Source organism: Sitophilus oryzae, unplaced genomic scaffold (assembly GCF_002938485.1).
Source record: "Sitophilus oryzae breed Bouriz unplaced genomic scaffold, Soryzae_2.0 scaffold_1624_pilon_pilon, whole genome shotgun sequence".
Classification (NCBI taxonomy): Eukaryota; Metazoa; Arthropoda; class Insecta; order Coleoptera; family Curculionidae; genus Sitophilus; species Sitophilus oryzae.
Window position 1 is genome coordinate 240,944 of NW_022146308.1, and position 19,208 is coordinate 260,151.

The 19,208-nt window shown below is 33.5% G+C and overlaps 1 protein-coding gene across 1 annotated transcript in view; it reads left to right on the plus strand.

Annotated features, from left to right (window-relative positions):
• Positions 1-13,269: 13,269 nt before the first annotated feature.
• The window catches only part of LOC115880477 (prostaglandin reductase 1-like), an 18,433-nt gene continuing 12,494 nt past the window's right edge, over positions 13,270-19,208 (plus strand). The window contains exons 1-4 of the mRNA XM_030897683.1: positions 13,270-13,462; positions 13,534-13,636; positions 14,415-14,597; positions 19,061-19,208. Of these exons, the coding sequence (XP_030753543.1) occupies positions 13,357-13,462; positions 13,534-13,636; positions 14,415-14,597; positions 19,061-19,208 (540 nt within the window). The 5' untranslated portion in view covers positions 13,270-13,356. The remainder of the gene's footprint in view (positions 13,463-13,533; positions 13,637-14,414; positions 14,598-19,060) is intronic.

The following is a 19,208-nucleotide window of genomic DNA, read 5'->3' on the forward strand; positions in this document are numbered from 1 at the left end:
GTCAAGCAGTTTAAGCAGAATCGTGGTTAATTAATTACCCAACTTTTTGGAACACCCTGTATGATTTTTTAAAAAGTTTCAAAATATGTAAAAAAACAAAATAAATTATACGTGCCAAGCGTTTTCCCGAAAGACTAACGGTTTTTTAAATAACAAATATTGTAATATGTGAGGGGCGTTTTCCCCCTCTTGGAATTTGAGATTCGAGAAACCTCTCCTTATCGAACCTCTACACCCCACAGTCAATCCGTTTGCCCAAAATCAGCTTAAACGTCAAGCAGTTTAAGCAGAACCGTGACTACTCAATGGTTATATTTTATGAAACACCCTGTATAAATTTATAAAAACTCTTAAAATATGCAAAACAACAAAATAAAATATACGTGTTTAAGAGTTTTTCCGAAAAACTCACCGGTTTTTAAATAAAAAATATTTTAATATTTGAGGGATAGTTTCACCCCCTTAGAATTCGAGTTTTGAAAAATCCCTTCTTACCGAACCTCTACACCCAAAAGTTAATCTGTTTTCCAAAAATCAGCTTTTTACGTCAAGTGCTTTAAGCAGGATCGTCATTAATCAATGACCAGATTTTTCGAAACACCCTGTATGCATTTTTAAAAAATCTTAAAATATGTAAAGTAACAAAATAAAATATACGTGTTTAAGCGTTTTTTCGGAAACTTGACCGTTTTTTAAATAAAAAATATTGTAATATTTGAGGGGTGGTTTTACCCTCTTGGAACCCTCCTGGAACTGGAATTTCGAAAAATCCCTTCTTATCGAACCTCTACACCTTAGAATCAACCTGTATGCCAAAATTGAGACGTTGAGTGTTTGAGCAGGATCGTGATTAATCAGTATGCCAGTCACCTAAGGATTTTATATATTAGTAGAGATTGTGTCCTTTTTTCTTGAGTTATAATTCATCATAAAGTCTCAGGGCTTTGATAAAAGATAAAGACGGTTCTACAGAGGTGAGTTCTCCATCTCCAATATCAGTCGTACCAAGGGTCGTACCAAAGTTTATGGCACGAATGGTTGTTGTCTTGGTGCACTCAGTGATGAGGCGTTCTGGTTTCCCTATTTTCTTCACATAATCCGCATTCACCGTTGGTTTTTCCTTCAATCTACTAAGGTATTCATTGAGGAAAAAATCTTCATTCTTCACATCATCCCTACAGTTTCAATCGATGGTACATCATCTTTTTCTTGGCCTTCCCGCGCCTTTGTCTCGAGCTGACCTTACTATTCTTCACGCGTCCATTCGGCTTATATGTTCATTCCATTCGTGTCTTCTGCTCAATACCCATTCATTATTGCTATCCACCTTGCATGTTTGTCTTATGTTGTCTCTTCGTTCTCTATCTAGCAGCGTTTTACCTGTGATATTTTTGTTTTTGCTGTATCCGGTCTGGTTTCTGCTGCGTAGATCATTATGGGTCTGACGACAGCCTTGACTTGACTTGACCTTGACACCAATGTATTTATTTTTCCATATGGTGTCGTTCAGGACATCCAGCCTCTCTTATTGCTTTTGTTGTTTGTGTGTAAGGAAACAATGTCCTGTTAAAAACCCCTGACTATCTTGATTGTTCTTACCTAAATCAAAGAATATTTTATATTTTTCTTGGTCGTAAGTCTTGAGAAATTTCTTCTGCGAAAAGTGTCTTAGATCGTTGGATCGTTCCCATTCCAGTTTAGAGATAAAGACTTCCAGGTTTGTGAATTCTGCTTTAAGTTGGTTTCCACTTGGGAATCAAAACGGTTCTGGAAGTGTTTGCTCCTTTTCCAGCTAGATCGTTTTCTTTTTCATTACCTTCTATCCCTTGGTGGGCTGGTACCCAGAAGAAAAGAACTTTATTTTCTTTGGATAATTTTTTCAGCTTTCTATGCATTCTTTTCAACTTCAAATCTTTCTAGACAACCTTCAACTTGGAATTGATGCCATGGTTACTGAGTTGCTTTTAATACTGCTTTACTATCGGATAAGATGACTATTTCCTGTTACCAATATTTCCTATCTAAGATAAGTTATACACATCTTTCGATAGCGTATATTATTGCCTGAAGGATGCTGAGGATTGGTCCATTGGTTCGGAGCATTTAGTTTTCGGTCCAAATACCCCTATCCCTGTTCCTGTTTTGGGTTTGGGAGCATCAGTATCCAGTATACCACGTTATAATACGATCTTTTAACAGCTGAACAATCGTTTCTCTCTTCCAATTCTTTTGGTTGCTCAATACTACAGGGCACAGTGGTTCCCCTTAATTAGCTGCGCGGTCATAACTGTTAGATCTCTAGATATAGCTTGACTGCACCTTTTTTAATAGAAATTGATAACAAATGCTAAATAAATGTATATAAAAAACTTAATGTAATATGTATTAAAAAAACTGGGCCCAGTTCGTGTGATTTGCATTTTAAGTTCTAACTATTCGGAAAGGTATACAGATTATGTTTGCACATATGTACATGTTTTTTCATATTGAAGAGGTCAAATTTATTTTAAATGTTGAAAAAATAAAGGAGACAGTTGTTTCATTTTATAAATACAATTTTATTGTTAATTGATATACAGTGGTCCACGAAATAAATTGACACGAAGAGGAAAAAATAAGATACTTTTATTTTAAGACAAAAAGTCAATCTTTAACCACCCGGTATAAGATCCGGCGGCAATTCGCGGCAGCCAATGGCAATTAATTTATATGCAATATACTTTAAGCAACAAGTATTATCATGCCGTTTAAGAGGATTTGAAAGGGAAAGTAGTTAAAAGTCTTAAAGAGTGACAAGCAAAAATGTAAAAATATAACTTTTGTTGCCTTCAAATAAATTGCCATTAACTAATATTACTTAGGTTTAATTAAGTGCAAAAAAGAAAAAAACAGTTCTTTTTACCTTCTTTTCGAATGTCCATTACAGAAAAGGCAACAGCTTTTATCAATTTTAATAAAATAAGTAATTAATTGGCGGTATCTGAAAACTGTTTATGTCAGCTTGATACCAGTAGCAAAAATGTGACATTTCTAATAAAAAAAAGCGCTACACTAGGCTTACTTTATTTTGTTATTTATTATGTATCATTTACAGGGGAATATAAGAAAAGTATTAGCAACAGTTTCATGCAAACATTTTGAAATTAATATTTCTAAGTAATGACCTATCTGGGAACCACTGTGCAGTGTGGTAGGTATTTCCCAAACTTCCCGTACCTTCTGGGTATGTTATTTATTGGAAATTTGAGGAGTGGAATTCTCCTTTTGAGGGTGTTCCAAGCTTCTGAGCACCATATCGGTAAGAGAAGTTTTGGGTCGGTGTTAACATGCCAAGGAATCTTGAAATGCGATTTTTATATACATAACCACTTAACCCGACACACACACGGCAAAATGCTATGCTTAGCTTGACAAAAATCGAAATTACAATTTTTTTTTCCGTATGTTCATCCACTCAGTGTCGTTCTCTTATAAAATCTGCAGACCTAATTTTAAATGTTATAATTTTATTCCGACAAATTATAACGGCGCAAGCGTTACCGAAAGTTGTTGGAGTCCACAAAAAAGTTGGAGTGGAAAAATTCTTACTTTTCATTTTTTATTCAGTACATCTTTTTATACTGAGCGTTTTGATTCTACCCTTGAAACTCTTAACCTACTCTTAACTCTGCTAAACCATTTTTGAGATATTGGAAAAGTTATGTACTTAAAAGTCTATTACGCTGTCAAAGTCTATTACGGCTTTCAGGTCGCTCTCAGGGGTCGGGTAAAGCGGGTGTGTGGCCGAAAGAAATATATATCATATTTCAGAAATCTGCCTAAGGCTTAGCCCGATTCTGTCGTGTTAAGTCACACCCAAAATTCCAAACACACGTGCTTTCATCAAAGCTTGATTAACGTTTACAGAGCTTCTGCATTTGCCATGAAAAAGCGAGAAATTTGTTACAAAACCATATAAGTTGTATATCACTGTAATATATTAGGCTGCCGAGGGTCGCACTAGCTCATTTAGCGTTACCCGGGGTGTACGTGTAGCATTCTGCTACGGACGCGAGCTAGCCTTGCATCCATCCTGATGAAAATGGCGATCGCCTTGCGAGCTGGGCTGAATCACATTATTTTCACCTGATTTTTGATGCCAAAGAACGAAACTCTTTCAGATCAGCTGCGTGGAACACTGAAACAAACCCAGACCTCTGTTTTGTCTCAGAGAATGCCAAAAAACGTCCTATATCAATGTCGAGGAAAGTTGGATGTGACGGAACATGACTGGATGACTTCCCGCACAGTCAACATCGCCCCATAGTTCTCGAAACTGGAATTAAAATTCCGATAATCCATTCTACATCCAGGCCTAGGTGGAATTTTGGAAAGGCTCAATGGAACAAATTCGCTGTGGAGTTGGACACAGTCGTCAGATGGATCCCTCCTAAAAGCCACAATTATGGTAGATTTGGCAAAGCCGTTGTCCCAGGATGGAGCGACGAGATGGAACAGCTCTATCAGGAATTTCAGAACAACGGAGACTCTGAGATAGCGGACGAGCTCCTTAATTGTCTTGATATAGAACGCTGTCAAAAATGGGAAGAAACGACAGGTAGAATGGATTTCAAAAAATCTAGCAGGGGGGCTTGGAGCCTTCTGAGGAAACTGGGTAGCTCTAACCCCACTCGTGAACCACCGGAAGTATCAGCAGACCAAATCGCTGCAAGAGTGATAACACTCTCTAAGGCCCCTAGCAGCAAACAACAAAACGCAAATATTAAAAAACAACTGACAATCTGCCGCCAAAAAACAAGTGCCCACTCTCAATACGCCAAGCCATTCTCTGTGGAAGAAGTGGATAAAGCACCGGAAGACACCAAATCTGGTAAAGCTCCTGGATTCGATGGAATTCACCCCGAATTCCTCAAAAACTGCGGAAAACATACAAGAATGTGGCTAAGTAAATTCTATTCCGATATCCTCCTAACAGGACATATTCCAGTAGAGCTTAAGAAATCCAAAATAGTTGCAATTCTAAAGCCAAACAAACCTAAGAACTTACCTGAAAGCTACCGCCCAATAGCCTTATTAAGTTCATGCTACAAAGTTCTAGAACGTATGCTAATAAACCGAATAGGCCCATTGATATTGGAACATACTCCTGTTGAACAGACTGGATTCAGACCGCATCGTAGCTGTGCGGACCAGGTACTCAGCCTAACAACACACATTGAAGCAGGATTCCAAAAACAGCTGAAGTCCACTGTGGTGTATGTTGACTTGACTGCGGCGTATGACACGGTCTGGAGAGCAGGTCTTCTATACAAATTCCTCAACGTAGTACCATGCAGTAGAATAGTATCTCTATTAAACAACATGTTGTGCGACAGGCCCTTCCAAATAATAACAGGAAAAAGCAAGAGTAAAATAAGACACCTTAATAATGGGCTCCCTCAAGGCTCGGTACTCGCGCCGGTACTGTTTAATCTATATATCTCGGACATTCCACATACAACGTCAACAAAATTTGGGTATGCCGACGATTTAGCTCTTGCCACCAGCAGTAAAACGATAGGGGAAGCTAATGGCCTACTATCAGAAGACCTGTCTGTACTGGGAAAATATTTCGCAAACTAGAGACTAATCCCAAGTATGAATAAAACTGAAGTGTACTTTCATCTCAATAATAAACAAGCACGCCTGGAGCCCCAAGTATACTTCAATAACAACTTGCTACGTTATAACCCTTATCCAAAATATCTAAAAGTAACAATGGACCGATCACTCTCGTATAAAAGGCATCTAGAGAATACCGCAGCTAAAATAAATACTAGAAATAATATAATACACAAACTTTGCGGTACTACTTGGGGCGCAAACGCATCCACTCTTAAAACATCAGCTCTCAGCCTAGTTTACTCAGTTGCTGAATATTGCTCTCCAGTTTGGCTAAACAGCTGCCACGTAAAGATAATTGACACCAAACTTAATGAGACTATGAGAATAGTCAGCGGCTGTTTAAAAAGCACACCTCCACCTTGGCTACCCACTCTGAGTCATATTGCCCATTCGAAGACAGGAAAGATATAAATGATAAATGGAGGGAGTACTGGGACTCTTTGAAACGCCATGAAACCAGATCAAGCAGCTTATGTCATCGACCCTACAGCAGCTCTACCAGGGATGGAGCTGCCCCGTCACGAGTGGAAGGTACTCAATTGGGTAAGAACGTCTCATGGCATATGTCGTGATTCTTTTTAAAAATGGGGACTGACCGGATCACCGACTTGTGACTGCGGAGAACCACGTCAAACTGTTCATCACATTGTAACTGAATGCCCTCTTACAGCATATGAAGGAGAAGCGAGTGATTTCTTTGAAGCCACAGACACCGTGTTGAACTGAATCAATAGCCTCGATTTTAAAATTTAAGTGTACTTTTTGTAATGTGTTTTGTGTATAACTTTTTTTTATAAATTTTTAGATTTCTAGTTTTATTTTTACAATTTGTGACAATCTGTTTACATGTTATATTGTGTTTGAATATATACATTTGATGTTGTAATTTAATCCATGTCCGCCATACACTAAATACATCACTGTAATCACAAAACTTCAATCTATTTCCGTATTGTAACGGAATTTTAAATTCTATTTTTATTTTCGAGAAAATTTAATCCAAACATAAGGAATGTTTTGTTGATGATTGACTATCAAAATCTTAAAAATAAAAAAGTTGTCTAAAAATGTGCTACAATACGGATATAATATAACCCTTTACCTTTAATATCCTTCTTCATTTGTGTTAAAATACCTAGCCAGTTTTACATAAAACGTTAAATGCCAAACGCTTATTTTGCTACTTTTTCGGACTAGTGAAATGGACTCCTAAAAAAGTATTTTGTACAACGGTAAGTCTCTCCGGCTACCAGTAATTTATTAAAATGTATTAATATTAAATTTAGTTAATAACTTGCAGAAATTACCTCTTTTTTACTTAGTTTTTTATTTTTGTAAACATTAATATTAAGTTTAAACTCTTGGTAGCAAATTAATAAAATTATATATTTAATTATATAATTTATATTTTTTTGCTTCCGACGACGGAAAGAGAAAACTTTCCGAAACGTTAAGCATTTTTTTCTTAGGCAAATTTTTATTACTGTAAACACAACTTCTGACAAGCAGTGTCCGTTTAGGTTTAACACCAGAAGTGTTTACAAAAAATAACAATTTAATTTTGTAGATTTTTCTTGCAGTGCAGTGGCGAAAAACCCATAAGGATTTTTTTGGACAAATTAATACTACTACAAACAGATAGAGAACTCTGGAAAAGTCTATCCTGGAATTAAAAACAACAGGAAAGTTAGTGAGTGGCCTACGTGACATAAGTCCCGTTTTCCAAATCGATGGAAACGAAAATAACAAACAGGCGTGCAAGACTTAGATTACTTCACACTACCGATATTTACGGAAGAACTTCGTTCAGGAAGCAAAATTTTTTTTTATTTATTGCAACTTCCGCCAAGAACAATCACCTTGATATTAAATATCAAAAAGATAAATTTACTTACTAATTTGTTTTTTTTTGTTAGTAAAGTTATTAATATTTATTTTACACTTTCATTAATATTTTGTTCAACGTTATAAGAACTCGTATTGTTTTTCAGCTTTAAGACAAAACAAACGGAACTAATGCTGTCCCTCCCGGGTTCTCCCTCAAAACTATCTATTAAAATTTTAGCTTAAACTAAGATATATTCTAATAGAATACAAAATTCTGTATATGACATGTATATCTGGATTGTTTTAAACTTTCACTAGTATTTTTTATCAACGGTATAAAAACTCGTACTGATTTTTCAGCTTTAAGACAAAATAAGCGGAACTACAAGTAAAGAATTTGTTATTTTTAGTGTGACTGTTTGTACTTTTATTAAATAATAGTAAAATGTTTAAACGATGTTCAGTTACAACAACAAATTTAAAAACAAATATACTTTTTTTTCATTTTTTTTTTTAATTTGTCAAGAATAAGTTTTTTCTTGACATTTTGGCGAACCGAAAATTTGTGCAGGAATAAAATAATATTTTAACATAGAAAGAGCCACTAAATCGAATAAGTATAATAGAAATACAAAGTATAAACATATACGAACTACTTAGGTTTATACTCGGGTTTATACTAGAATTTTAAAATTTATTGTTACTAAATAAAAATGAGATGTAGAGTAGAAATCACAAGTGTTCTATAAAAGATTCAGGTATTGTATTATGTATGGTAATATTTTATAGTTTAGACTAATTTCGACCCTATTTTATTTAGCTGCTTTATTATAACTTTTTAGTATATATACAGGGTGTTTCAAAAAATATTTGCGATCTCTCGTGGGGAGATTCCTCACCTAAAAATAAGATTTATTTTTCATATCCGTCCGATTCTGCTTTATTTCATAGCTACAAGGTGTTAAATTCTTAATATATTTTCCATTTATTATAATTTTCTTCCAAGTTCTTTTAGCGTTTCGAATAAAATTTTGAGGGTATAAGTTACTATAAATGCGACATATTTTAAAGCTAAAAAAGTATCGACATATTCACCAGGGACTTGCATATGGGTTATCACTGGAACATTTTTCCGAAAAAAGCATGTACGCCACTGATTTTTTTTTTCTCTTGTCAGCAAAATAGTGTAAGCAGTTTAATGCCGATTAAAAATTGTCACTTGATATTTTGTCGATTTCGGCCTCCTTGATGACGCAATTTTATTAATTTGCCTTGATCCAAATCTATTAGCAACCTTTAAAAAATTGTAATATCATTAAATTGCGTGAAAAATATTATCATAAATGATTAATAAAATGTGTTTATCTCATCAAGGAAGACAAATTCGACAAAATATCAAGAGATAACTTTTAATTGGCATTAAAGGGCCTACACAATTTTTATCAAAAGAAAAAAGTCAGTGGCGCACAATGTTTATTTTTGTAAAATATTCCAGTGATAACCTATATGCACGTCCCTGATGAATTATTCGACACGATTTTACCATTAAAATATGTAGCACTTATAGTAACTTTCACCCTCAAAATTTCATTCGAATCACTAAGATTACTTGGAAGAAAATTATATAATAAATGGAAAGATTATTAAGACCTTAACACTCTGTAATTACGGGCAAAGCAGAATCGGACCTATGTTGATATGAAAAATAAATATTATTTTTACGTGAGGAATCTCCCCACGAGAGATGGCACATGTTTTTTGAAACACCCTGAGTTTATAGACATTTATAGAAACATTTAAGTATAATACATATATCAAAATAAGATATATTTTTGGGTTATTTCCTATTTCTTAATATTTTTAAAGTACAATTTTGTACCTACATATTTCTGAAACAAAAATTGACTGCTTTCACGGATCATGTTCTGTAATATTGGAAAAAATTTCATGCTAAAATAATAACTTTTTATTAAATTATTATTTTAAATATTTGTACAGACAATGCAGTTTCCAAATATTTTTAATTTTTAACAATTCTTTAATAATTAAAAACAATTAATTGTTTATCTATGTATTTAAAAAGTATTCTTGTAAAAATTTCTTGTAATTATTTGTGTTCAAAAAAATGTAATTATATTGTTCTTAATTATTTGTGTATCATTTTTTTATTGACTCACATAATCTAACCAAACTCGTGGGTAAATAGACATTCCAACAGTGTAATCTATAATATTTAAGTACTTAAGCATTGCCCGGTTGTTATCTGAAAAAATAAGTTCTAACTGATATTAAAAGAACTTGCACAGTCATATTAAGAATGTATTGGTTCTATCGAACTTTTTTTGAATAAATTTACAGGCAAGATTAGATTAAAAGTATGTATGTAAGATGTAAGTAAAGTTGTTTTAAAGCACTCTTTTGATGATGGTCAAAAGGTCGTCTACATTTAGTACTGTACTTGTAAGCTAAAGCGTAGGGTTCCCAACTTGAGCATCGATGATTCCGGGACAATTATTTTTAAGTTTTTAAATAATTGAAACAAAACATTAAATATTAGAAATGCAAATATATTATATGTAAATATAATTTTTTTGGTCCCGGCCAAGGCAATTTGTGGTTCCGTTCGTGGAAATGTTAAGTGACGAATTATTGTATGTTATTGCTTAAACGGTATAGATCGAAGTGGAGTAAAAACTGACTTAAATAGAAAACCATTTTCTTGTACGCATCATTTTTTCTGTTTCTATCGGAATAATCTTTGAATTTTATCTTCCATAGACATGGCAACGATCAATATATTTCAATAAAACTCGTCATAAACTCCTTATTGGAATAAGTACGAATATCAGACATTTTCTAAGAGTTGATAACTAATAACACAAAACCCACAAAAGTCACAAAACTGTACCTTGAACTCGCTGATACCGTCTACATGTATGATATCAACGCACAAACTGGTTTGCGCAAAGTAAAACCTTTAGCAGCGCGACGTTTACGCAGGCCGCGCTTGTTAGTTTGTGCGTGCTACCGTTTTACCGTCTACACACAGCGAGTTCCCGATACAAACAGGTTTGCGCAGGTAAGCTCGTGGTAAAGCTTGTACGTGTAGCCGGCCCTTAAAAAGGACTATATTTCGTTGTTATACGACTTTTAACCAATAAGCGTAGTTTAATGAGCTATTTTCACTACGCTTATTAGCTAATTAAAAGTCACACTTTTTCACTTTTGAAATCTGCGACTTGACTAAAATCGTTAATTTTCATAAGAAATTAGAATTAGCTCACGGCCACACAGAAAGCGATTTTTGCGTTTTTTTGCCTGAAGCGTCTTTTGCGACTAAAACAATATAACAGGGTTATAATATAGAAGTGGCCCGACCAAAAGCGTGTAGCGTTCGGCGTGTCTCGCAAAAGACGCAAATGAAAACAAATCAGTTTGTTTTCTGTAGCGTCTTTAGCGATTTCTAAGATGAGATCCCATCATAGGCGGACGTAATATTTAATAATACAATAAAAATAAATTAACAATTTAATTGTGTAACAAATAGTTTTCTACACGTAATAATTTGATTCACTTTTAAAAATTTGTATTAAAATATCAATATTTTTGATAAACACGTGGACTGCTCACTAATATGGGTCGCGTCACTACGTATTTCTAAGCCGTTACCACGTTTCGTTACAACTAGCTCGTGTGTCAGAGCCGTCTCACTAGCTCGTCACGGCCTTGAATTTTTACTCCCAGCGCGCGTAAAGAAGTTTCACTTCAAAAAGTTTGATAAATAATGTCCTAACATTGCGTTAGCAACTAGTAATATTTACCAGTCTATTATATAATTATAAGAACTACTATGAATCTTCTTCTTCGGGTTCACATGAGATAATGATCTTGGAAATTTATTTTTAGCAATTCTAACTTTGTTAACGGCTGTTTATGAATAACAATATACAGGATGAGTAATTCCAAAACATCCTCTCAAATTCTTGAGCCATGATGTTCTTGTTTTTTCTTTTTCTATTTTTTTGTTAATTTATCTAAGGCAGGATTACACGGTGTATTACTTATAATGTACCTATAGAGCGTCCCATTTTCCTGTGTTTTATGGGATGCTACACTATATAATTATAATTACTTATTTTCTTCTTCTTCGTGGTTCCATTTCCTAATGTAGGTTGGAAATCATCATGGCCTTCTAACTTTGTTAACGGCTGCTCTGAATAACTGGATAAAGTAATTCCAAAATATCCTCATTACCGCTTTGAGCCATGATGTTCTTCTTCTTCCTTGGCTCTTTCTGTCCTTTATCTTTCCTTCTATTATGTTCTGCAGCCGGGCATATTTAGGTCCTCGCATTATGTGTCCAAAGTACTCAAGTTTTCTCTTTTTAAGGGTGTTAATCACCTCTTCGTCCTTCTGAATTCTGCGTCGCAGTTCTACATTTGTAACCTTGTCAGTCCATGCAATTCTCAGCATACGCCGATAACACCATCTTTCGAATGCCTCAAGCTTCTCCATTTCGGCCTTTTTAAGTGTCCACGCCTCTGGACCATAGAGTAGAGTTGCAAATATGTAACCCCTTAGCATTCTTAATCTAAGCTTTAAGTTGATGTCTCCACTGCACAGATATTTTTTGAGTTTTACAAAGGATGCTCTGGCTATTTCTATTCGAGCTTTTATTTCTGCTGATTGATTGATCCAAGTTGTTTGCTATAAGGACGGTATCGACCGCGAACTGCATATTATTTAAGACCTGCCCATTAATAGTGATGCCTTCCTTTCTACTAGTCAATGCCTCCCGAAAAATTGATTCGCTATATATATTTTTAAACAATAGCGGAGAAAGTATACATCCTTGACGAACGCCGCTCAGAATCTTTACTTCATCAGAAAGTTGGTCGTCCACTATAACCTTCGCCGTTTGCCCCCGATAAAGATTTGCTATTATCCTGATATCTCGGCTATCGATATTCATGCCTTTAAGTATTTCAATTAGTCTGTGATGTTGAACTATATCTATAAAACACACATACATGTCCTGATTCATATCAATACACCTCTGTGCTAACACATTTATGCTAAACAGAGCCTCTCTTTGGACCCGCATAGCCAACAATAGAAAACAATGGGTCCAATTATAAAGAGATTATAGAAATATGTGAGGGAGGCTACACCTTAATTGGAAATGGTTGAATAAGCTAGAAATGATAATTTTTTAAAATCTTATAAGTAAGTTTTTAATAGGGATGGGATAACTTGAGCGAAAATTCGGTCGAGTACTCGATTACTGAAATAACCGACATTATTTTTTTTATTTCATTATTACCGACAACCGATTTTAATGTGACATACTCGAAACAAAGCCGAGCGAATTTTCTACATACATTGCAGGTAGCAAAATTATACGACGTTATCCATTGCGTATCTGAGTGACAAAATTTTACGACCTACATCGATAATGCTTTAAACTAAACTAAATCAAGCGAATGACTCGTCGCTTGCTACTTGCCACTTGCCATTCATCACCGAAAGAATATGTGCTCCGCGCACGCAACTTACTGCTTGGCGTTACGATTTGCGAGTACAACAAGCGACGGGTGAAAAACCGTATTTTTAAATACGAGCGAAATTTCGCTCAAGCAATCGCTCGATTATTTAAATCGTTTGAAACTCGAGTAGTCGATTATTTAATTTCCCATCACTAGTTTTTAATTTCTTGTCCATGTCAAATCGAACAAACTAAATCGATATAAATACCCATCTCTAACACACTTAAATATTTCTATATTTATACTCTTAACGTCTTATTAACGCCTAGTTATTCAGTGAAGAATTTTCCTGCTCGTGTGTGTTTAAACCGGCAGCAAAATGGTGAAAGCAAAAGTTTGGAAATACGAACGACGATTCGATGGATTTCCAAAGGAGGGTGATTTAAAATTGGTGGAGGAGGAATTACCACCAATTAAAGATGGAGGTATTTCTTTATTTGTTTTTTTCGTTTATTTTTAAACTCAAATAATTGTTGTTTACTTTTTTTGGATGTAGAATATTTGGCGGAAGCTGTATATCTCAGTGTGGACCCTTATATGAGGGCGTATGCACCAAAGGTTCCTTTGGGAGCTACTTATATTGGACAGCAAGTTGCCAGGTAAGTTTTTTTTGATAATTATCAAATAAATTTTGATAAATATTATAAACAGGTTTTAAATAGGTACCGGTTTATTTGCATTTTATGTTAGATCTATATGTTATTATTTTTTAGTTAAAAAACATTCTGAATTCTGGTGGGCGAGATTATTATTAGGTGACTTTTTTTCTTTTTCTATTTTTTTGTTAATTTATCTAAGGCAGGATTACACGGTGTATTACTTATAATGTATAGAGCGTCCCATTTTCCTGTGTTTTATGGGATGCTACTATATAGATATAACTTTATAAGATTTATGAAACGAAAGATTCTACACACAGATTTGTCTTAGTCATGTCCTAGCAAATATTTTCAGGGCTGGTAGATCTCGATAAAAGAAACATATTTTCTCTTTACCGCTTTCCAAATAAGACCAAAAAAATCGGGATATTTTACTTTGAAAATATCAAAATAAATTGAATTTTCTCTTACATTTTGAGAACCACTGGATTTTTTTTCTAGGTTTTCTTTCTTGTAAATTTAATCTACTACGTTGCCATAGTATGAAGGTATTATATTTTTTAACTAAAAATTAAAAAAAAATCTAGAAATTTTTTTAAAAAATTTCAAATTTTCGAAAAAAGAATTTCGCGGGAAAAACCTCATTTGCGTGTTTCTGGGGTCGAAATATACTACCCCTAAATATTTGCACTTGTTTAAGCCACTCTATAATGATAATATATAATTTGTTTTGGCGCATTTTAATTTTAAGTCTAAAAGTTTCCTAAATAATTTTCAGAATCATAGAAAGTAAAAATCCCGATTTTCCAGTTGGTAAATACGTGGTTGGTAGTTTTGGCTGGAGAAGCCACACTGTTTCCAAAGGAGGACCGGACCCAGCAGCAACGTTACCCACTACAGTACTACCGGATTTCAAAGGTTTGCCCGAATCCTTAGGTGTGGGTACCTTGGGAATGCCTGGGTAAGTCAGTCAGTAGGTACTCAGCATGTATCTACTATTTCTTAAAAACTACGGAATTTAAAAATTATTATGTAAATTTTTGGGAATTCTACTATTTATTTTATTTACCTGAGATAAAAATGTTCGCAAAAATTCATGTACTAAATTGCTTCAATTTGGAGATACAGTTGTGGAAGTTTAATTTTTGTTTCGGTTTTTTTCCAAATAATTTGTGTCGATGTCATTATGACTTCTACTTGGGTGCCACCTTCATATTTTAACTGTTTTGAAGAGTAATAACTTTTAGTGCGTACTTATATTACACTAATGACGAAAAAAATATATATTTTTCCGTGAAAATTAAATATTAGGAATGGAAATAATCAATACATATCATCATTGACAAAAATTAAACATGTTGACTTGATAGTTATTATTAGACCGAAATAATAAATTTGGAATGTTTTGTGACCCAGGTTCAACAGAAACTGATTTGTCTTAAATTTTTCTAGAAAAGTTTATGATTAATTTAAAAAAGTAAAATGTTCCCAAGTTTATCATTTCAGTCAACATGTTTATTTTTTTTCAGTGATGACATCTTGAGAAGGGTTGCCCGTAGCGACGTTTACTAAGAGACCTTTTTTAAAAATGGCGGAAATGTATATTTTTTCACGCAATAGTTTAATACAGGTACGAACATAGACTTAAAATAAAATATAGACTACACTATTTACATCTGAATGCGGTCAAACAATCATTTTTGTACACATGTTTACTTCTGGGTACACTCGACCGCAGCTGACCAAACCCAAGAACGGTAAACTAATAGGATTGCTCATCCTCATAAGACGTACGTTCGCCTCTTCCCGCGCTTCAGCTGACAGTTGTGACGTCATTGTAGTCCTTGTCATGTTAGTGTGTATTATTAGTTGCGTATGGTAAACTTATAAAAATAACAGCTGAGAAATTTTGAGTTAATTATTTTGTCAATTTTAAATGTGAAAAAGGTGTCCTTAAAGTTTCTAGAGCTATAGAGTGTATAAATACGTTCATTTTGTGTTGTGGATTGTGACAAAGTGCTTACTAAGTGCCTACGATATTGTTTATTAATTATTTATAAGCAAAATATGGAAGTACTCTAAAAAGAATGCTTGCAAAAGGTGATGCTGAGAACTGCTGTTCTTAAAAATGCATTATCCGAGTATTTAATACGATTTATACAGTTAATTTTCTATACTGCACACATATAAGGTGTTTAAATAAATAAACTAAATAATGAACGTTTTGCATTCGGCAACCAATAAAGCACGTGTGTGTATTATTGGTTGTCGGATAAGGACTAATAACGATGACAAGGACTACAATGACGTCACAAAGCGAGTAGTTTTCGAATACACCTGGCGGACACTTTTGGCTGAATGAGCAGTCCTATTAGGTTAACTGTTCTTGGACCAAACCGTCCTCGTCCAGCCTATGTTGTCACGTCTTTAATATTATCAATATTTTTTTTACGTATTATACACATATATTGAGATATTAATACTGCATTTTAACAAAGTACGTTTTAATATTCCATAGATGTATTAAATAGTCCTTATACTACTTAATTATAAGTCGAATACTATGTAAAAAGGATAAATCCTTTACAATATGGCAACACCGATTAGAGGCGAGGTCGCCCGTTCATTCTTCTATTAACTTGTAGTACGCGTCGCACGTGTGTAGTAAAGCATTGTTGCCGCTACTTCTCTCTGGTTGTATTATTGCATTTTCTTAGTTTGTAGTCCTTAAATGTTGTTGTATTTTATTTACTTTTTGTATTCAAGAACTATAAAATATGGTTCACCAGTGTCAAATTTGCAAGAAATTTGACTTAAATAATCCATTTGAGTCTCGATACGACTTTCGACCGGTAGGCAACTCTCAATTTACCAATTGGGAGCCAGTGGCGTTGTTGTAGAAAGGCGCTTATTTATATAATATTTTAGTAAAATGTAAAATCTGAATTTTTTCTATTACATAATCATTTATATAAAAGTTTTTGTAACAAAATCATAATTATAAACCTGTTACTACAACCTATTATACAAGATAAATGATATTATACATCGTATATATACAAGATAAATGATATTAGGCATCGGTTAAACAATTAATTATGTTTTTATTAAAAATATATTCCGGTTTATTCTAAAACTATCTTCAGAATCTAAAATAACATACAAGAATTTTAAAATGATATTACATTATAAAACATTATTTTTTAATATACCGGGTGCGTCACAAAAGTGGCTCACCCCTATGACTTTTTTATTTTTTTCAGATAAAAAAAAACAGATTTGTATGTTAGTATATGACATAAATTAATTATTTTTAATTATTATTAATAGAATGACATATCATATGTCAACTTTTGGCATTGTCGGTTAAAAACAAATCGTATTATAAATTTCAATCCAGGGTGCCATGGCGGTGTTAAAAACACTAAGTTTTAATCAAGGAGCCTTGGAAAAATAGTTTTGATCGTCTAATGTTTTTCCTGTCTTGTCTAGGCCGGTTATAAAGATGTATCTTTTAATCAGATTATGTCAATTTTTTCAAATGGAACAAGGGTGACTCATTAGCATATTTCGAAAAAGCATTTTTTTATGAATATATTAATACTTGGTATTTCGAGTCCAATTGTCGTTATGAACCGCGTGTTACAATTTCAATTAAACCATATGAGAAAATGTCAAAAGTTGATATATGATATGTCATTCTATTCAGAGTGTCATTTTCTATCGAATAAAGTAGAGATATACCTAGGGTGTCATTTAAAAATCAGAAGTTATAGTCATTTCCGGTGAAACAGGAAGTGACCAAAAACAATTGAATGCGTCAATCAATTCTAATTTATGTCATATACTAACATACCAAATCTTGTTTTTTTTATTTGACAAAATATGGGGGGTAAGCCACTTTTGGGACGCAGCCGGTATAATAAAGACAGTAGCGAGTTAAATAAATGTAGTCTTCATTTTATCCACTTCCTAAAAGCTTGCTTTAATGGAACAGATTTCTGTTTTCCCTAATTTACATAATAAGATATCACTTACCGGAAAAAAATTACAACAATTATGAAGTTTTTTCTCCTTTCCATGTCGCCGATTCTATTATATCTATAGAATAGATCCTGTTTTTAGATAATGTTTGACTAAAAATTAAATACGTAATTTCGATTATTATTTTTTTTTATTATTTTATCGTTTATTATCGTTTTTGGACGTTTTTTTTCTAAATTTATATTTAAAAAACCTCTCCTAAATCGTAATAAAATATAAAAAAGTTAAACACGATATATTTTTAATTGAATTATAGCTTCATTAAAATAAAAAAATTACCCGGCTATGGTACGGAGAGTTCAGGTTTACTGAGGAACGAAAAACAGTGTTGCATTCTCCGTCAGAGTCATCAGGGAACGACCGTTACGACGGAGATAACGTATATATCGCTCGTGTCGCACTCGTTAGAGCCTAAAACAATAACACAACAATAACAAGACATTGTCTGACCGCATGTTCCAGCTATTGATGAATGAGATGCTCAGTCTATATTTTATTTTAAGTCTATGGGTACGGATGAAAACTTATCACTTTTCAAAGCATTTAAAAATTTGTAGATGGTGCCCCTTGCAAGTAGGAGTCATATTAGCACTGAAACCAAATTTCTAATGTCAACAAACATCTAGGCATCAATCTTCATCCAAATATTGACGTTAGTTCAGAAATTATTTGTAAAAACCCGAAATAAAAATGAAACTTCAACCCTGTATCTTCGAAACGGAAAATCTTAGGTCATAAATTTATACAAACTTTTTTATCTTATTTTTGTCTGCGAAATATGTATGTATAATATCATTTATATTCATAAACCATACCATATTCCTAAACCATATCACAGATTAAATTATTTAAAAAAAACTTAAATACAATTTTTTTATGAAATGTTAAACGAAAATTTTGTAATTTCCAGACTTGAAAGCTAATGTTAAATATTATTAAGTATTACAGTTTCCGCAGAATGGCATCGTTAAATCAAAGCGAACACATCGAAATTAATTAAATCGAATGGTTTAAATGATATTTTCAAAACTCAATAACTCCGAAAAGATTAGGTTAATTGAAATATGCAATAATATACAGGGGATTCCATTTAAAAAAAATGAACTTTGACGGGCGACGACTTTATGACCGACCCTGTATACTTAAGTTTATTACTCGCTAATAAACATTTAAAAACCCTATAATTTTTATATTTAACTTTTTGAAGTACCTTGTATATTTTAAGCCTTTGCTTCAACATCATAAATAAATTGGTCAAAAATGGAAATAATGGATTACTCTTAATCAACTATTTTTTAATAACTCTACTAATTTTCTGTAACACTTAAATAATATTGCTTCTAATTTTATTTACAATGATTCTTTACTTTATTTTTCAAGAAATACCGCCTATTTTGGTCTCCTAGAAATTACCCATCCAAAAGCTGGGGAAACATTGGTTGTTAGTGGAGCTGCGGGTGCAGTGGGCTCCCATGTAGGTCAAATAGGCAAAATAAAGGGCTTAAAAGTTATAGGAATTGCTGGATCA